Genomic DNA, 22179 nt, shown 5'->3' with positions numbered 1-22179 from the left:
AACAGAAGATGAACCAAAAAAGTTGAGATTAAAAAACCCATTATCAGACACAGACCTACTAGAGAATGGACTTGAGGATATGGAGAGGGGGAAGGGTAAGTTGGGACAAAGTGAGAGAGTGGCATGGACATATATACACTACCAAATGTAAAACAGATAGCTAGTGGGAAGCAGCCACATAGCACAGGGAGATCAGCTCGGAGCTTTGTGACCACCTAGAGGGGTGGGATGGGGAGGGTGGGAGGGAGACGCAAGAGGGAAGAGATATGGGAACATATATATATGTATAACTGATTCACTTTGTTATAAAGCAGAAACACACCATTATAAAGCAGTTATACTCCAATAAATATGTTTAAAAAACCCATTATCTAAAATTTTAAATTCATTGGGTGGTCTTTGTTCACAGATCACATGGTCATTCATCTCTGTAGAAAATCTGAAACAATCAATTATAGCAAGGTTGCAGGACACAGCATTAATATATAAAAGTCAAACCGCTTCCCTAAATATCAGCAATGAACAAATGGAATTTGAAATTAAAAACATAATACGATTTACATTAGCACCCCCCAAAATGAAATATTTAGGTATAAATCTAATAAAATATATATATGGTCTTATATGAAGAAAACTAAAAAACTCTGATGAACAAAATCAAAGAACTAAATAAATGGAGGATATTCCATGTTCATGGATAGGAAGACTCAATGTTGTCAAGATGTCAGTTCTTCCCAACATGATCTATACATTCAACATAAATCCAACCAAAATCTTACCAAGTCATCTTGTGGAGATCCATAAACTGATTCTAAAGTTTACACAAAGGGGCAAAAGACCCAGAATAGCCAATATATATTGAAGGAGAAGAACAATTTGAAGGACTGACACTAACCAATTTCAAAAATTACTATAAAGCTACAGTAATCAAAATAGTGTGCTACTGGCAAAAGGATAAATAAATACATGGAACAGAAAGAGACCCACATAGTCAACTGATCTTTGACAATGGAGCAAAAGACTGTCTTTTCAACAAATGGTGCTGTAATAACTGGACATCCATATGAAAAAAAAAAATGAATCTAGACACAGACCTTCAACCCTTCACAAAAATTAACTCAAAATGTATCCCAACAGACCTAAATGTAAAACACAAAACTATAAAACTCTTAGAAGATAACACAGGAGGAAAAATGTAGATGACCCTGAGTATGATGACTTTTTAGATACAACACTACAGGCACAATGCATGAATGAAATAACCGATAAGTTGGATGTCATTAAAATTTAAAACTTTTGTTTTGTGAAAGACAATGTCAAGAGCCTGAAAGGATAAGCCACAGAGTAGGAAAAAATCCAAAATATTCAAAGAACTCTTAAAATCCAACAATAAGAAAATAACCTAATTTTAAAATCAGCCAAAGACCATAACAGACACCTCACCAAAGAAGACACATGACAAATAAGCATATGAAAAAACATTCCACATCACATGTTATCAGGGAAATGCAAATTAAAACAATTATGAGATACCACTACACACCTATTAGAATGACCAAAATCTGGAAGACTGACAATACCAAATACTAGCAAGGATGTGGGGCAACAGAAACTCTCATTTACTGCTGGTAGAAATACAAAATGGTACAGCACTTTGGAAACATGTTTGGTGGTTTTTTACAATATTAAATACACTCTTATCATATGATCCAGCAACTGCTCTCCTTAGTATTTAACCAAAGGAGTTGAAACCTTATGTCTACACAAAAACCTACACACAGATATTTATAGCAGCTTTATTCACAACTGCCAAAATCTGAAAGTAATCAAGATGTCCTTCAGTAGGTAAATGGATAAACTGATATAACCAGACAATGGAATATTATTCAGTGCTAAAAGGAAATAAGCTGTGAAGTCATGAAAACACATGGAGGAAGCTTAAGTAAATATTACTAAGTGAAAGAAATTATTTGACTAAGCAAATAATTCCTCCTGCTATCTTCCTAACATCATTCAAATGTATTTTGTAAATTATACTCTTCCTGGAATTATTAAAATAATCTAATTCTGATTCTAGTTACAGCTGTCACTTAATCTATTCCTGATAAATTGTCACACTTGTAACTTTGTTCTTTTTCTCAGTTTAAAATTGCACAATGTTAGTGAAATGTTTAGACAAGTAACCTTATGAAGGAAGAAGTGTAGGTTAAAATAAATGTAACATTATATAATTTTGTGTTGTCTCTGCAAATAGTTTAAAAATAAAAGAACAAAATTACTCATTTGACATTTCAAAGCATTGAAAAAAGGTATTAATATAATCAAACTGCTGGAAAAAATGTGATAAAAGGAAAAATCTCTAAAATTTGTAAAAAAAAAAAGGCATGTAGAGAAAAAAACACACATTACATACAGAGAAACAAAAATAAGAATAACCTCACACATCATTACACACTACATTATGGCATGAAGCAGTACAGTATAGAAGGCAGGTTGTATTAACTTGAAGAGCAAATGGTTAAAAACATAAGAGGCAAAGCTAACATGACAAAAGTGGAGATAAAAATGGAATGATTAAAAATACTGAAACTATGAAAAAAAATACTGAAACTATGAAAAACAACCAATCATGATATCTGATTACAATGGAATGCTACACAGCAACGAAAAAGAATGAACAACTGCTTACACATTAACATGGGTATCTTAGTATACTGAATGAAAAAAAAGGAAATTACTAAAAAATATTTCACTTTTAAAAAGTTCAATGACATGTAAGACTAAACAATATGGTTTGGAATTACATGCTAATATGGTAAAACTATAAAGGAGCAAGAGTATGATAAAATTTAAGACAGTGTTACTCTAAAGGGACAGGGGAAAAGCACATAGGAGTTTCAAAAATAATGAAAAACATTCTATTTCTTAAACTAGATTAATGTTTTATTATTATCCTTCAGAACTTAGTTAAAAAATAACTTTTAAAACCATTCAAAATTTTATAAATCACAAATAAAATTAACCTTAAAACCTTTCATTGGCTCTGGAATAGACATCTCCATTTGGAAACAGTATCTCTGTCTAGAGATTCCTTTTCCCTTTGTGATCTTTCCCGTTAATTACTATTTCCATCATTAATGGCAATGTCATACAATTCTTTCAGAAGAAATGATCGCAAATATACTAAGTGTGGGACTTCCCTGGTGGCACGGTGGTTAAGAATCCGCCTGCCAATGCAGGGGACAGGGGTTCGAGCCCTCGTCCAGGAAGATCCCACATGCCGCAGAGCAACTAAGCCTGTGCGCCACAACTACTGAGCCTGCGCTCTAGAGCCCGCGAGCCACTACTGAGCCTGCGTGCCACAACTACTGAAGCCCGTGTGCCTTGAGCCCATGCTCCGCAACAAGAGAAGCCACCGCAATGAGAAGCCTGTGCACTGCAGCAAAGAGCAGCCCCCGCTCGCCACAACCAGAGAAAGCCCACGCACAGCAACAATGACCCAATGCAGCCAAAAGTAAGTAAATAAGTAAATAAATAAAATATTAAGAAATTTTAAAAAATATATATATATACTAAGTGAAAACTGTGTGATCCAAATCAGTGTACAGAGTTATGTTATTTCTATAAAAGGAGAAAACCAAAAGAATACATGTAATCATTTGTGATGACACAGAAGTTACCTAAAAGAATACATTTAGATGAGCTATCACCTAACACCGGTCAGAATGGCCATCATCAAAAGACCTAGAAACGATAAATGCTGGAGAGGATGTGAAGGAAACCTTACACACTGTTGGTGGGAATGTAAATTGGCACAGCTACTATGGAGAACAATATGAGGGTTCCTCAAAAAACTAAAAACAGAACTACCATATGACCCAGTAATACCACTCCTGGGCACATAGCTGGAGAAAGCCATAATTCAAAAAGATACATGCACCCCAATGTTCACTGCAGCACTATTTACAATAGCCAGGACACGGAAGCAACCTAAATGTCCCTTAACAGAGGAATGGATAAAGAAGATGTGGTACATGTATACAATGGAATATTACTTAACCATAAAAAGGAACGAAATAGTGCCACTTACACAGACATGGATAGACCTAGAGACTGTCATACAGAGTGAAATAAGTCAGAAAAACAAATATATAATATTGCTTTATGTGGAATCTAGAAAAATGGTACAGATGAACTTATTGGCAAAGCAGAAACAAAGACATGGGTGTAGAGAACAAACTTAGGGATACCAAGGTGGGGAGGGAGGGTGGGATGAATTGGGACATTGGGATTGACATATATACACTACTGTGTATAAACTAGATAACTAATGAGAACCTACTATATAGCACGGGGAACTCTACTCAATGCTCTGTGGTGACCTAAACGGGAAGGAAATCTAAAAAAGAGGGGATATAAGTATACATATAACTGATTCACTTTACTGTACAGCAGAAACTAACACAACAGTGTAAAGCAACTATACTCCAATAAAAATTAAGAAAAAAAAAGACTACATTTAGAAACTAGGGAGGGAAAACAGATGGCTGGGAGATAGGGAATGGAGGAACACTTTTTACTATTATCCTTCTATTCTTCTAAATTGTACTTTGTGATAATACTCCAAAAAAAATTAGAAAAATAAATTTTTATACTAAGGCTGTCAAAAACTGTATATTTCAAGTAATTTCACATGAAGAGGCCAACTTAAATATGGCAAATTTTATCCAAAATAAAACTGAAATCTTTACTTAAGAACTTCAAAAACTAAAACCAAAACTTTCAGATTTTTTCTAATGTATGTCTTAACATTTCAGACAGCAACCTTGAAGTTTAATACATGTTCTTGCCAAATGTACACTCAGAAATATAACTGATCACATTTTCATGACAATTGTGTCTTGGCTTTACACAGATAATTGTCAGAGGAAGATTAATGCAGTTGTCCAAGTTACCAAACTAGACACTAACAAATCTATGCCGGGGATCTGGGGCCCACTTATCCCCATACAATGGTTTTTCCAATACAGCATGATACAGCTGAAAAACATTAGAAACAGTCTGTCCTACAAAACAACTACCAATACTACTGTTGGCAAAACTAAACTTCCCAATGTAGTTTTTTGTTTGCGGTACACGGGCCTCTCACTGTTGTGGCCTCTCCCGTTGCGGAGCACAGCCTCCGGACGCACAGGCTCAGCGGCCATGGCTCACGGGCCTAGCCGCTCCGCGGCATGTGAGATCTTCCCGGACCGGGGCACAAACCCGTGTCCCCTGCATCGGCAGGCAGACTGTCAACCACTGCGCCACCAGGGAAGCCCCCCCCCAATGTAGTATTCAAGGCCTCAATCTCAGTCTTTCTTAGCTCTCTTCACTTACTATGGATTAATATAAAATTTCAGATATTAAATAATTAGGTTGGTTATCCAATTCATTATTTTTCACTTTTTAAAATCCACTATTTTTTGAGAGCCTATATATGTTCATATATATAGGCACCAGGGTAATAAAAAGAACAAAGTGTCATTGGCATGACTTAAGTATTGTGATCAGAGTCAAACAAAACCATGAGAGAAATGTGTTAAACATCTACAAAAGGTATAGCCCTAAGGGACAGGAAGAAAATGAAGAGTATTCAGGAACAGAATGAAAGAAGTAGTAAATAGATCAGTTGATTTTAATAAAATCAATTGGTATAGCAACAAAATAGATGTAGGTTCTAGAGACTACCTTGTTGAGAACACTGACAAAGCAGTTAAAAAAAAAAAAAAAAAAAAAAAAGACTTATGGCCTAGCAATTAGGAGTTACAAGAAAAGAATATATAGTCAATGTCCTAACCAAAAACCTTCTGAATCATTAAAAAAAATTGGCCAGCAGAGAACATAACCTCAGAATTTGCAAGGTTCAAACCAAAATTATTTGGGATGACACAATGACATTCCTACTGGGCAAGTACCTTTCCAATGCAAAGAAACAAACTGAAGAAATAAACAGAAATTAACTAACAGATACATGTTTTTAGAGACTCAAATCCTTAGTATTAACAGTTAGGATGTTTTTACATATTTACTTTACATATTTGTAACACAGAAGACAATTTTGACTATTAGGGTAAAAAATCAGCCCTGTAATTCCAATTTAAAACATATCAATAATTAATTTAGACTTGTGGTTTTTTTTTTTTTTTTTTTTTTTTGGGCACGTGGGCCTCTCACTGCCGCGGTCTCTCCCGCTGCGGAGCACAGGCTCCGGACACGCAGGCCCAGCAGGCATGGCTCACGGGCCCAGCCGCTCTGCAGCATGTGGGATCCTCCCAGACCGGGGCACGAACCCGCGTCCCCTGCATCGGCAGGCGGACTCTCAACCACTGCGCCACCAGGGAAGCCCCTAGACTTGTGGTTTTAATTTGAATTTCACTACAAACAGTACCGAAACTTAAAGATATTAAGATTTATCATACTTACATAAATTTATTAGATATTTAAGATTTACTGTAACATTTGTGAAGATTTGTCAAAAAACTGAACTACTTGACGAATAGTGAATATATTAAGTTATTTAAACAGTTTTAAAGTTTTAAATAGTTTGTAAAAGGAATAAAATATAATCAAAGTCTCCCTTTAAATTTACTATATTTATCTAAAAGATAAGATTTGTAAGTTGAACTTAAAAATTTAAGGAGAAATTAGGGTTTAAAATTTAACTCTGCTAAACTATATACTAATTCTTAAAACCAAAGGAAATGCCGAATAATCTCTTCTGATTAGAAAAACCCACCTTCAGGATACCAAATCCTACCCTAACTCTTATTCATCCTTCAATACCTAAGTCAAATTCTTCCTTTTCTATGAAGCCTTTCCTCTTTTCCATAGATGGATCCATCCTTTCTTCCCTATGCTAGACAAGAGAAAATAAATTTGTCTCTATCGTTCAAACTGCTAATTTATTCTATTGTATTGGCATAACTTATAATGAAAATACTTTTAGAAATATACATCTTCTATCCAAGGATCATAAGCACTTTCAGAACATGGATTGTGTTTTATACTACTCTGAATCTCTGAAAGTATCTTACACAAGGCAACCCTGACATACAGCAACTGTTGGTGGTTGATTAACTGAATTCTAATAATTATGAGTTTCTTTTAAAATGGACAATTACCTCTGTTACGTCCCAATGGTGTAAAAATTGATCCAAGTCAGTAAGGTAAAGCAGCACAGGGGAAAGCTGTGTCTGGATGACATGAGGAACTCCTCGAAGGCTCTGAAGCCAAGTCAGCTCCTCTTTTGAAAACCCTAATTTGGGTATAAAGAAAGCCAATAAATAAATAAATCACAAGGCAAGTGACTTCTTTTTTTTTTGTGGTACGCGGGCCTCTCACTGTTGTGGCCTCTCCCGTTGCGCAGCACAGGCTCCGGACGCACAGGCTCAGCGGCCATGGCTCACGGGCCTAGCCGCTCCACAGCACGTGGGATCTTCCCGGACCGGGGCACAAACCCGTGTCCCCTGCATCGGCAGGCAGACTCTCAACCACTGCGCCACCAGGGAAGCCCGTGACATTCTTTATTAATTTTTTAAAAACAGATGACATGTATCTTCAAGTTAAATTCTTCTTTAAGCTACCTTGTCTCCTCTGAATTTCTGTATTTCATGTGTAGTATTTTTAAAAATAAAATGCTAGCAATGTAATGTAATGTAGTAAAATTCATATAATTATGTTCACAAAGAATGTAACCTGACTCAATCTGTAATAAAGCAAGAAACAGGTTTTACCCCTAATATTGGGGGCATTACTACCTTTACTTAAATAAAGGTGCCTGTGAAAGGCATCATTGTTCTAATTAATGGTAGGTTTAAAAAAGCTATTGAAAAAGTAAAATAATATACTCATTCATACATATACCAAACTCTATATTCTCTTACATAATAGCCCTTCAAATGTTTTAAAACTACTCCACCCTCCTAAGTCTTTTTTTTTCAATAATGCAGTTCCTTCAACCATACCTTACATAATAAAATTTCTGATTCTCTTACCACCTCTATTACACTTGGCCTGACCTATACAGACAACGTGCCAAAGTCCCTCCTGAAAGATAACTCTTGGAATGATCAGAATACTTGCAATGTGGTCTGACTCTAGCTACCTGCTTTGATGTTTTCAGATAACTATATTTCTGTGAACACGCCCTAGAGAGTCATCATCTAGTTTGGAAGCCACACCCCACTACTGATTCCTAATGAGTTTCCTAAAACCACTAAACCTTTTGACCAGTACTACTATTAAAACATAAAGCCTTCACCTCCATCGCAAATGTGTACATCCAAAACTATCAAACGTGTAGGAGTCTACTTTTATCTTTTACACAATATTTATCTTGCTAGATTCAGCTCCTTATCAGAACCTGTCAAGATTTTTTTGGATTCTGACTTAACATACTAAGTCTCCAAATTTCAAGTCTTCAGAAAATTTCAAAGATTCTCATCTTCATCATCCAAGTACAAAACAAAAATACTGAGACAGTACATCATTTAAAACCATAGTAATAATACTTAGAAATCGAACTTATAACATTTCTAGACTCATTTTACTAATTTTGCTTTGAGGTCAATGGAATGCAAAAAATGGCTAATTGAAATCTGATATCCTTCCTATCATGTTAAACATTTCAAACATGTTTAAAATGGCTATTCTGTTCATCAACTTTTTCAAGTATGCAATGGGGTTCAAATCTTAGAGCCAAACAGGTATGAGAGTAAATCTCAGAAGAATCTTCATACTAGGCTTTTTTCCTTTCCTTAACTTGGCAGATCAATGTGGTTACCTGTAAGTGTTGAAAATAGGAAGCTGAAATAGTCCACATCACTCATCAACCAGTCTTTAACTGAAGACTTCCATCCAGAAAATGATGATCTATAATAAACAATGGGAGAACTATTATGAGAAGTGACCACTTGAAGACTCAAGAATAAAAGCACAGTATATATAACCATTTTTCTTTATTGAAAACAAGTCTAATTTAATAGCTTAAACAAAATCCACAGTACGTATTAACTTTATATATAAGGGTTCAAGTACCACAATATGGAAAATGTAACTTTTAACTTATTTATATTTATGTAAAGTTTCACTGAAAAGCATAATTGGTCCACAAATATCGTACAAACTTAAAAAATTTTCCACACCACTTGAAAATCAGACTCAAGGAGCCAAGATAAAGTTTTCCTTTTCAGTAGTATGTTCAGCTGCTATGTATTTACTGCTTGATTTTTTATAAAGTCTTACCTTGCTTACATAAATGAGTTAAGTTCAAACAAGTTCCTGCTTCCTACCTAAGCAAAAGTATCTTAATTAGGCAAAGAATACTTCAATTTAAAGCCACTCTAAGATAACTATGTGTTCCTATTCTTTTCAAAGTTGTAACTAGGTCTACTTCACAATATTGTGGCTGAAGTACTGGTAGGGGACTCCAGGGAATAGCTAAATGTACAGCAGCTTCTCATTAAATGAGGATTAGTTGGTTCCTGCTGTAAGATCAGTTTCCAGTGACTCCTTTAAAAACTCTCTTCAAGGTAAGTCTAAGAAGGAATAGAGCAAATGTCAACCATGGATATAGCAAAAAAAAAAAAAAAAAAAAAAAAAGCTGAGAATGATCAGATCCAACAAGCTGAGACTACTAATTTTTATCACAGAAATCTGAATAAATGTCACACAAAATTAGAAATTTCTAATTCAACTAAAAGCACTAAAAACTTTTTACCTATGAAATAATTGTATTTATTAACATTCTTAAAAGTTGGGGAGTTAAAAATAATGGAAACACTCTTCTGATTATCATTCTCACAATAAGCAAAGGGCTATGGAGGGAATATCGCAAGCTAAGAGTCTATAAAACATCAGAGATGCTCAATGGAAAGGAGTACAAAATGATGATTAGAAAACAAACTAATATCCTCTTGAACCCAGTGAAAACTGTGCCATCCAGTGGCTAAAGGGGGTAGGAAATCCATGTAAGAGTCTAGTTTGGACAAAAGACAAGCAATATATCACGCTGTCCTTAAAACTATGATGAATATATATACTGTCCAAGCCAGAACACTTCTGAGAGTAAAAGGGGATGCTATTACTAAACATGCTGGGACAAAAAGTAAACTAGAACTGTTCCTGGCAGTCCAGCTCACATATTCACCCTACTTAAAAACCAAGCCAGGGGCTTCCCTGGTGGCGCAGTGGTTCAGAGTCCACCTGCCGATGCAGGGGACGCGGGTTCATGCCCCGGTCTGGGAAGATCCCACATGCCACAGAGCGGCTAGGCCTGTGAGCCATGGCCGCTGAGCCTGCACGTCTGGAGCCTGTGCTCCGTAACGGGAGAGGCCCGCGTACCGCAAAAAAAAAAAAAAAAACCAAGCCAAATTTCTCAGTCCAAGAACTTCTCCCTTCTCTGATATTTTTATCTAACAGTGTACATTACCTTTCCACATTTACGTCTTATGTTCCCCAACCCAGCTGTAAATAAACTAGGAGCAGAGAGGATAAGGAATGAGTAAAGGCCAGTAGAACAACACAGATGGGGGGAAAAAAATCAAACTCAAAAAGCTCTAAGTAGATGGTAAAAAAGGTAGGAGCAGGAATTCTAAGTACACTTTTTAAAAGATAAAATGAAGACCAACGGTTTTTTAGCTGATGAGTTTTTCACACATGGAACACAGATATTCTTTGCTGGTAACCTGCTCTTAAAGTCTCTCAGATACAGACAGCAGAGCAACAGAACAGTACCTGAAGTGAACTAGATCTCACAGTCCAATTAATGTAACAGATGAAAATCAGAAATTAAAGGAACATTTCAGGAAAATTAATCTGGCAACAATGCACAAAATAGATGGGACTAAGAAGCAAGACTACTTGCTGTAATAGTACAGGTGGGAGATAATGAAAAAGCTGGCTAGTTTATAGTCATGATCAGGGACAGAAAGGGATATTTTGAAGAGAAAACTAAACATATGAAATAACCCAGGTTATTTCTACGGAAATATTCTTAAAATTCTTAAATTCTAAATCTAGGAAAAGTGATACAATAATAATGCCACTGGCCTGAGAAAGCTGAAAAGTTCCAATTTTGTTTTATTTTTTAAGAGAGATTAATTTGAATAGGAACAATACATCTATAGAAAGAGAAGTCTACTAACAGACTCTGTGCAAATACTAAAAAGCAAAATTTAACTTAGTGGACTTTTAACTACAATGACATTCTGCTCTTAATAATTAATAAACCCCTATGACCATTATTTGTAAATTAACAGATTTTCTCAATACTCACCACAAATCCACAAAAAGTAAAAAAAACTTTTGAAAAAAATCCTTGACAAAAGTTATTAAGCATAAGTCAATCATAACTGATAAAGATATTAAATACAGCTTCCAAAGAGAATCAATTTCAAGAAGTGTTCAAAAGGTGCTTTTAAATGAATGTTAAAACAGAGCCTTCAATAGTATATCAAAGGAACAGTGCCCTCCACTGGAAGTTTTACTAACTTGAAACCACTTAAGTTATAAGAAAAGAAATAACATTTCTTTAAAGGCCTAGCATTACGTGCTGCACTAGACAAAGAGCAGGGCTTTGGGTTTTTTTTGTTTTGTTTTTTAATTTCTAAGAAAGGAAAACATGGGAAACTAATAAATGTTTAGAGTACTTCAAATTAAGACCAAGTCTTTCTTTAATGCACATGAACACAGAAATAAACCTTGAATTTTCACATACAAACAACACATTGCAAACAGCTCTCTTTTGCTAAAAGGAGATGTTATCAGTTATGAAGCACATTCTAGGTGACAACACTCAAACGTATGTCCTATACTGGTATGAAGAGACTGGCAAACAAAACTAAAGAAAATCTACTAATAACGTGAGCTACTCCTATTGAACTGGGATAGGGGATCTGTACAAGAAACCACAAGGAAGCTAGGCTTTACATTTTCAGTTATGCCTAAAACCGTATCAGACCCTGTCCATAGGCCACAATCATTAACAAGTATTGCTGAATACTAAAGTACCATACCTGATACAGACATGAAATTTTTAAGAATATTCTGAACACTCGCAATACGAAACACTATTAGTTATAAGACCTTTCAGAGTAAAATGGTACAGTCACTATGGAAAACAGTATGGCAGTTCCTTGAAAAATTAAACAGATTACCATATGATCTGGCAATTCCACTTCTGGGTATATAGCCAAAAGAATGAAAAGGAGTCAAACAGGTATCTGTACACCAGTGTTCACAGCAGCATTATTCACCATAGCCAAAGGGTAGAAACAACCAAGAGTCCATCAACAGATGAATAAACAAAATGTGGTATAATGGAATACTGAATATTCAAACTTAAAAAAGGAAACCGTGAAACATGCTACAATATGCATGAACCCTGAAAAGTTACACTGAGTGAACTAAGCAAAACACAAAAGGAAAATATGGTATGATTCCATTTATATGAGGTTACCTAAAATAATCAAAATCATGAAGATAAAATAGTGGTAAACGGGGGCTGGGGGAAGGGGAAATGATTAGTACAGAGTTTCAGTTTGGGATGATGAAAAGTTCTGGAGATGAACAGTGGTGCTGGTTGCACAACAATATGAATGCACTTAATGCCACTGAACAGTTTTAACTGTATACCTAAAACTGGTTAAAATGGTAAGTTTCATGTTATGTATATTTTGCCACACACACACACACACACACATGCGCACACACAAAGATATTTCAAGTGATTCCTTGTCTGAGTCTACAAACTTATTTATTTCGTCAGCTACATTAAATTCTGAGCTCCCTTCCAGAAAGGAAGGTCTGTACTGCCATTTCGTAACACCAAAGGTTTTAAGCACAGTGCTCTCACCTGCCACTGAACCCTTACTGCATACGTTTTTTTTTTTAACATCTTTATTGGGGTATAATTGCTTTACAGTGGTGTGTTCGTTTCTGCTTTATAACAAAGTGAATCGTTTATACATATACATATGTTCCCATATCTCTTCCCTCTTGCGTCTCCCTCCCTTCCACCCTCCCTATCCCACCCCTCCAGGTGGTCACGAAGCACAGAGCTATGCAGCTGCTTCCCACTAGCTATCTACCTTACGTTTGGTAGTGTATATATGTCCATGCCACTCTCTCACTTTGTCACAGCACACCCTTCCCCCTCCCCATATCCTCAAGTCCGTTCTCCAGTAGGTCTGTGTCTTTATTCCTGTCTTACCCCTAGGTTCTTCATGACATTTTTTTTTCTTAAATTCCACATATATGTGTTAGAATACGGTATTTGTCTTTCTCTTTCTGACTTACTTCACTCTGTATGACAGACTCTAGGTCTATCCACCTCATTACAAATAGCTCAATTTCGTTTCTTTTTATGGCTGAGTAATATTCCATTGTATATATGTGACACATCTTCTTTATCCATTCATCCGATGATGGACACTTAGGTTGTTTCCATCTCCGGGCTATTGTAAATAGAGCTGCAATGAACATTTTGGTACATGACTCTTTTTGAATTATGGTTTTCTCAGGGTACATGCCCAGTAGTGGGATTGCTGGGTCATATGGTAGTTCTATTTGTAGTTTTTTAAGGAACCTCCATACTGTTCTCCACAGTGGCTGTACCAATTCACATTCCCACCAGCAGTGCAGGAGTGTTCCCTTTTCTCCACACCCTCTCCAGCATTTATTGTTTCTAGATTTTTTGATGATGGCCATTCTGACTGGTGTGAGATGATATCTCATTGTAGTTTTGATTTGCATTTCTCTAATGATTAATGATGTTGAGCATTCTTTCATGTGTTTGTTGGCAGTCTGTATATCTTCTTTGGAGAAATGTCTATTTAGGTCTTCTGCCCATTTTTGGATTGGGTTGTTTGTTTTTTTGTTATTGAGCTGCATGAGCTGCTTGTAAATTTTGGAAATGAATCCTTTGTCAGTTGCTTCATTTGCAAATATTTTCTCCCATTCTGAGGGTTGTCTTTTGGTCTTATTTATGGTTTCTTACTGCATACTTTTGATAATTTTAACCCTTGTTCCAATCCTCCTACACAAGTCACTAAACAAATAATGTGAAACAGTCTTACTCTAGTGAACTTCCTCTAACTAATAATAGTATCGACAGTTTTAACTGTTGCATTAAGAGCAAATGAAGGGAGGAGCAGTATTTTAAAAAGCCTCTATAGTTCATGAATTGCCAGTAAAAGGACAGAGGGTGGTGGGGGGAAGATTATACACTTAAAATACAGCTCACTTGAGCATGCTACCTCATGTGCAGTATCCCGATAAGCATGGCAGCCAAACTTGAACTGAGTCTTCCCATAATACAGCAACGACTTAACCGAGAAAGCAAATCAGCAGGCAGACTGGGTAGAAAATATACAAGCTGGACCAAAAGCTGTTGAGACTCTGCTGGGAGAACCACCACAGTGCCTTCTTGTGGATCTAGTGGGGTAAGAAGATAAGTTAAACTAAAAAAGATATACAAACCAGAGTTAATAAAGCAGATTAAGTGATTACTTTCACTGTGTTATGTTGAATTCTAATACATCAATTACATGGAAAAAAGTTTTTTCACAAAGCATGTATGTATGGCTTAAGGTACTGTCTAGAGTAAAACACTGAATACATCATTATTTAAAGATATGTTTAACACTCTATTAATTTCATAACTTTCGAATGTGTTATTTGAAATAAAAACTATGATGTGGTTAACGGGATTGGAGAAAAAGCAAAATGGTAAAAAACAAGCACTTCTGCCAAACAGTGACAATTATAATATCGACTTAAAGCCAAAGACCTATCTGTGTACACACACACACACAACCCCACATATGAGCGATACCGAAAAATACAGATTTTAAAATATTACCCACAAAAGGTGGAAACAAACCAATGTCTATCACCTAATGAATGGATAAATATAAGTGGTATATCCACACAATGGAGTACTATTCAACATTAAAAAGAAATAAAGTACTGATATATGCTATAACATAGATGAATCCTAAAAACAGTATATTAAGTGAAAGAAGCCAGACTCAAAGGACCCATATTGTATAATTCCATCTATAAAAAATGTCCAGGATAAGCAAATACACAGAGACAGAAAAGAAGATTAGGGGCTGCCAGGAGGTGGGGAAGGATAAAGTAGGGAGGGACTTACTAATGGTACAGTTTCTTTTTGGGGTGATAAAAATATTCTGGAATTAGATAATGAACACTATTGCACAATCGTGGGACTATGTTAAAAAATCAAAGAATTGTACATTGTAAAATGGCAAATTTTATGGTATATGAATTATATCCCAATAATAAATATAAATTATATATATATCCTAGTATGCTTTATTGATATTTTTGCTTAAAAAATGAAAGTTTCAGTGATAAATAAAAAAGTTATTAATAGATGAAAGTCATACAAGATATCCATTATGGTTAAGTAAGTAAAATTTGCCACCAAAGCTTCAAAGGAACTTTATAAAAATACCTGATCAGTTTTGAATTTGTGAGTAACATGTGGCTTAAAAGACAATTTAAGGGGCTTCCCTGGTGGCGCAGTGGTTAAGAATCCGCCTGCCAATGCAGGGGACACGGGTTCAATCCCTGGTCTGGGAAGATCCCACATGCTGCGGAGCAACTAAGCCCGTGCGTCACAACTACTGAGCCTGCACTCTAGAGCCCACGAGCCACAACTACTGAGCCTGAGTGCCACAACTACTAAAGCCTGCATGCCTACAGCCCGCGCTCTGCAACGAGAAGCCACCACAATGAGAAGCCCGTGCACCACAACGAAGAGTAACCCCTGCTCGCTGCAACTAGAGAAAGCCCGCACACAGCAACAGAGATCCAAAGCAGACAAAAATACATAAATTTTAAAAAAAGAATGCAAGAAGCATCTATAACCATTAATTTCTAGAACTATTCTAATAGATAATACTACTGAAAATGAATTTACTGTTTGATGTTTTGTTAATTTTCCCATGGTATAATTAATTTATAATAATTTAAAGGAAAAGCAAACCTAAAGAGCTCCCCCTTTGAAACGTCTCTCCTAAATTGGGATAGACCAATTATTACTTACATAGTTAAACAAAACTCTTACCATAGATTCGGAGAGCAGTAACTTGTAAACTTTTTAGTAATTCTTTATTTGCTCGTGCTGCAGCGGTATGGATAATGTCAATAAGCTGTGTTGAGAGCTCAGGGTTTCGGGAGCCAAGATGAGCAAGTTGCAATGGTAAACCAGCCAACCAACGGGATAACACTTTACTACGATACCTAAGGTCAAGGAAAAATGAAATAAAGTGTAATTTTCAAAGACAATGGGAATTAATTTAAACAAAGAATATTTTTAGTTTAAAACACCATACAAAGTGACAAATCATCTACCAATAACACCACATTTACTTATTTAAACATGTGAGAGCCTACAAGATGGCCGGCATCATTTATTTCACTATAGCAGTTTCTAAAGTTTTACCCACTATATTAAAAGTTCATGTGATTTGCGGCAGTATGTAAACTGTATTTTTATCTTAAAGGACACAGACACTACTTAACTCTTCGTGAACTATTTATACTAGTTAGCGTTCATTATTACACTACATTAAGTCATTGATGCATTCAGTGTAGGGTGCCCCCACATTAAATGACTTCAAACTTGTGTTATTTCATATTTCAGTTCTTTTATATACTTGCTAATGCTCTAATGTCTCCTTACTCAGGTAACAGCAATCACTTTTGCTGTCCCCCTTAGTGACTTAACTAAGCATGACCTTCGTAGTCAGACAGACCTGAACTTAAGTCTTGGTTCCACTGCCCTTTGTTGCATGACACTCACCAGATTATTTAACCTAAGAATCCGTTTCCTTTTGTTAAGACAGAAGCCAATAGTACCTACACTTCAAATATGAGTATTGAGAGATTAAGAAAAGCACCTGACTTACAGTAAAGACTCAAATACGTTCTAACAACCACCTATGTATCCCGAATCTCTACGTTCCACCCAAACACCTCTTCCCGACTATCCCAAATAAACCTCAAACTCACCATATCAAAAACCTGATTCCTTAGTTCTATTCTTTGTGTTGTCTATTTCAGCTGGTAGCACCAAACTAAGCCAGAAACCTTCTCATCTTTTGCTGCCCTCATTTTTAAAAAATCTACTGAAATATTTTTAACATACAGTATTATATGTTAGTTTCAGGTATATACTACATAATAATTTGACATATGCATACATTACAAATGATCACCATGATAAGTCACCATTTGTCCCCATACAAAGTTATTACAGTATTATTATTCCTTATGCTACATATTACATCCCCGTGGCTTATTTACTTTATAACTAAGTTTGTAGCTCTTAATCCCCTTCACCCATTTCACACCTCCTCTTCTACTGCCCTCATCCTTATACCGTATATCTCAAATATGTCACTAAGGACCAGCTGTTAAACCTCCATAATTTTTATGGGAGGCAAAAGAAAAGGCTGAGGCTGCTACAGGTTGTTCCAACTGCCCTTTAGCTGGTAAATGGACAAATGGAAATATATGCTCAAAGAGACTTTTATCTGCTCAGTTATGCATATAAAGATTACTGGCACTATTATGTATGCTCCTTTATAAAATTAAATTTCTTCTCTTTTCTTAAATGCAACCAAATAGGATATAAAGAGTGAATTTCTCCAAAGATTTAATCACCCCATCTAGTCTATTATTTTAAAAGCCTACAAAATAACTTGGTGAGAAAAAGAAAGGCAAAATAACAAAGGAAACTTTACCTGACTCTGTAAGATCTCAGTTCTTCTTTTTGATAGATTTTACTGAAAAACTTCAGTAACAGAGTCCGAACTGGAAGGAGAAGGCCTCTCTGCTGATACAATGTATAAACTGCCTTAATAAGAGACTCCGTAGCCTCTAAAAAAAAGAAAAAAACTGCATATGATTCAAAAATGTTTCTTCAACAGCCCCCTAATTCTAAAAAGCACAAAAGTACTTTACTTTGCTCCTATGACAAAGCAGACCTTAGACACAAACTGATGACTACTATCAAAATCCTACAGTAATAGCCTGACTAATACGAAAGTCAAACCAACCAGAGACTGCAGAGTAAATTTTCCTAAGAGACAACAAACCTAGGCAGGGATGACAAAAACCAGACTAGAAAGGTGGATAAGCTGGAAACCAAACAGGAAAGCTCTGTTTCTGAATGAAAAGAATTAGTAAGTCACACTAAAAACTGACTTAATGCAACATAACTTCAAGCTACATGAAAGGTAAAAAGATAAGCAGGATTCATCAATTTCTAGTCAAATTACATCAGAAGAGAGTATTTCTTCATCATTAGACTCACTGTCATTTCATCTTAATAACACCTACCTCCTTTCACTCCAACTCTGTAATCTAGTAGAAATCCTACCAATTAACTTCAGAGTGGACCTACTCACTGAGAAAGGGATGCTCTGAGCCATAAATGATTTCAGTGTTCAAGTAGATATTCCTTTATAATTATGCTAGCTACCTTTCATGGCTTGAATGTAAATAACTTGACTACGTGAAATGTTTGAAAGTCATTAACTCAAAGCTAAGACTCTAAATAGCATGCATAAGAGCTCCTCTTATATAAGGACAAAGCAGTAACACCTACCTCTGTTTGGTTGTATCTGCATTAACCTCCACGAGACCCCAAGCAATCTGTTCAGCTGCTTACTATTTAGCCTAAAGCCATCTTCAAGGGTCTCTGTTACAAATTTCCTTATCATTTCTATCCAATTGGAATCCTTCTGCAAAGTTGAGGCATTTGCCAGGGAGACCATGATATCAGACAGTGTTAAATTCAGTAAGAGATGATCTACATTATTGGAGAGAATCGTGCAATGCTTGATGCTAAAAACAAACAAAGACACACACATCTCTAAGTGTTATATCTACCATGCCTGCTTCACTTAGAATACTTAAAATAATCAGTGGGTCAAAAAATATTCCTCCTAGGATAAACTGCCAAGAAGTCGGGAATATAAAGCCACTGTTTTGTAAATAAACCATTCATTATGAAATCAGGCTTGTTAAGACATAAAGAATGCATATTGTTCAGTTCATTACCCAAGCTGCTATTCACACAAAAAGTACAGGCTCTTGTAACATTGCCTGGTAATCCTAGATGTAACTTGGAGGTAAGAAGACTTGAAAACCTCAACACACTTGGAAGATTTTCTTTAAGCAGATACTTATATTAGGATGGAGGTCACAGTAGACCTTGATTTTGCTTCTAACTCAGTTTGACTTAACAGAAACACTAATTTCTCCCGGCCACAATTTCCTTATGTGTGAAATAGGAGACTGGTCCAGATAAGCACTATTCTGAAACGACTTAATTTTATGACTCACACATTAAAATCACTTTTTTCTAGCCAAATAAAACACATTTCTTTCAAAGCTTCAAAGAAATTTCAAAAAAAAAAAACCTTTAAATAGAATATCTTAACAAAATTTGCAACTTAGGATATAAATACTTATTTCAGGCTACAATGTATTCAACAGTATTCAATTCTGAACATTTTCATGTTCAGAAACATGTACAGTTGATTAAAGTTTTTAAAAACCTCAAACTAACTTATTTTAAAAGAAAAAGTTAATCCTGGATTAGGCATGCAAGGACATAGTAGTAAGGAACCACAAATACATGGGAAGGAAAATTTTAAAAATCTGGTGCTATCAGGGGGATCAAATGTAGGGCTAGGAATGACAAATGAGCCTAAAAAAGTAAAATGGGACCAGATAACAAACAGTTGAAGGCTAAGGACACTGAAATCAACTCTGCAGGCACAGGAGTAACATGCTTGAAAAGTTGTTTCAGATGGATACAGGCAAGACACGACAAGTGCAAGAACCAATGTTGGTACAGATTGGGAGAAAGGGGGACATTTAGGAAGAATAAAAATTAGCTGGGTTTGAAGTCTGCTTAAATGTATACATGTATGTGAGTTTTGGGATGATGAGGATGGGATGATGAGGATTGGAAGAATCGAGGGTTCTAGCACTGCTGACTGGGAAATGGAGATGAAGTGGCAGAGAGGAGCAAATATCTAGAAAATAAATTCTACCTTTAACATGTTGAGCTTAAAGTGTCTCTGGTATAAATCCAGGCAGAGATGGCCATCAAACAACTCAATGTATAAGTCTGACACTGGACGGAGGAGTCGGAGCTATTCAAATAGAAATTACCCACATGACCACTCCTAACTACAAAAGAAGTTAGGAAATCTAGTTTTTATTTTGTATAATCATATGCCCAGCTAAAACCTGGAAATTCCATCACTAAGAGAGGGGAGAATGAATGAAAGCTGAGACAGACAACTAGCAATCTATACCACAAACCCAAAATTACTAGTAGGTTCTCTTTGGCAAACTGCTCAGCACCCAAAACCAAGGCACATTTTACACTAACTAGACCACACAAAAACTCAATTGCAGCATTTCTTCAACAAAGGTAGAGCTTTCCAAGATCTACCTAAGTTTACCTCAAGCAACATAATCTATTACTGTCTGGAAGGTCTCAGTCGACACTGCAAACTTGGGAGAATTCATCCTGCTCCTCCAATAATTTATACAAAATTTTAAAGTCTAAATAAGCCGACCACCAATTCTATAAAAGGGAGGCAGGCCACTGGGGATACTCTCATTTTCAATGACACAGCAGGTAATTAGAACTAATCCCCTTCCTGAAAATAACTTTTAAAAGCTGGATGAAATAGTTTTTAACAACTCAAAAGCATTCAAGAGCTAACAAGATAATGAACATTTACTGGGTCCCCAAATCTAAAATAAAGCAAGACCTGAGGGCAACCGCCAATTCCAAAGAAAAGGCTGGAAAAATGAAGTAACCTTTTAGAGGCCTCACAGGGAAAAGTCAAACAAAGCCCAGGGCCTGCCAAACATGGGGACTTTCATATATTACCCCTACTTCAAGCTGGACCCTTAAGGGCCTCCCTTCCAGGGTAAAGGTGAACTGGAAGTAAAAACAGCTCTTACATAAAACTTAATCCCAGTTTTGCATCATCTCAGCAGCCAAAGTAACAATTTTTCCCAACTAGATCTATAGAGTCAACGCAATTCCAATCAAAATCCCAGCAAGTTATTTTGTAGTTTCAACAAAGTGATTCTAAAGTTTATACAGAAAGGCAAAAACCTAGACTACCCAAGACTGAAGCAGAACAAAGTTGGAGGACTCATACTACTCAATTTCAAGACTTACTATACAACTACAGTAATCAAGACAGCATGGTATTGGTGAAAGAACAGATAAATATAGGTTAATGGAAGAGCTCTAAAATAGGCCTACAAAGTATAGTCAACTGATGATCTTAGACAAAGGAGCAGAAGCAACCCAATGGAGAAAGGATAGTCTTTTCAACAAATGATGCTGGAATAACTGCACAGAAAGTCTAAAACTGAAAAATAAAAACAGAAAACAAATTCAACAAATATATGTTTGAATACAACTGAACAAAACTAAAAAATTAAAACCTGGAAGATATGAGATAAAGACAAGAGAAAATAAGTAAAAAATTCAGCAAGCAGGTCTAACACACATTCAGTTAGAGTCTTTAAAGGAAAGGAGAAAAATGGCACTACAGCAATTTCTCACCTGTGGTCTATTAAATGTGCAATAGCATCACGCTTTAAAAAAATGTACATACCTTAATTTAAAAATACTTTATTGGTAAAAAATGCTAACCACCATCTGAGGCTTCAGTGAGTCACAGTAGTAACATCAAAGATCAGTGATCAAGAGGGCTTCCCTGGTGGCGCAGTGGTTGGGAGTCCGCCTGCCGATGCAGGGGACACGGGTTCGTGCCCCGGTGCGGGAGGATCCCACGTGCCGCGGAGCGGCTGGGCCCGTGCGCCATGGCCGCTGAGCCTGCGCGTCCGGAGCCTGTGCTCCGCAGCGGGAGAAGCCACAACAGCGAGAGGCCCGCGTACCGCAAAAAAAAAAAAAAAAAAAAAAAAAAAAAAAGATCAGTGATCACAGATCACTATAACAAATATAATAATAATGAAAACGTTAAAAATATTCCAAGAACTACCAAAATGTGACAGAGAGACATGAATGAAGTGTGCAAATGCTGTTAGAAAAATGACGCC

The 22179-nt window shown here is 36.2% G+C and overlaps 1 protein-coding gene across 2 annotated transcripts in view; it reads right to left on the bottom strand.

Annotated features, from left to right (window-relative positions):
* Window positions 1-22179, bottom strand: part of TEX10 (testis expressed 10) — a 56585-nt gene that overhangs the window by 17151 nt on the left and 17255 nt on the right. Inside the window, exons 6-11 of one of the 2 annotated variants that reach the window (XM_032634577.1) lie at window positions 18683-18921; window positions 17817-17952; window positions 16136-16311; window positions 14298-14475; window positions 8825-8913; window positions 7164-7297 (exon numbers count right to left, since the gene is read on the bottom strand). In XM_032634577.1, the coding sequence (XP_032490468.1) occupies window positions 7164-7297; window positions 8825-8913; window positions 14298-14475; window positions 16136-16311; window positions 17817-17952; window positions 18683-18921 (952 nt within the window). The remainder of the gene's footprint in view (window positions 1-7163; window positions 7298-8824; window positions 8914-14297; window positions 14476-16135; window positions 16312-17816; window positions 17953-18682; window positions 18922-22179) is intronic. The other variant, XM_032634578.1, reaches the window with a different exon arrangement.

The sequence above is a fragment of the Phocoena sinus genome, chromosome 6, assembly GCF_008692025.1.
Source record: "Phocoena sinus isolate mPhoSin1 chromosome 6, mPhoSin1.pri, whole genome shotgun sequence".
Lineage (NCBI taxonomy): Eukaryota > Metazoa > Chordata > Mammalia > Artiodactyla > Phocoenidae > Phocoena > Phocoena sinus.
Note: the sequence above shows the minus strand (reverse complement) of the source record. Positions and strands in the feature narration are given on the sequence as shown.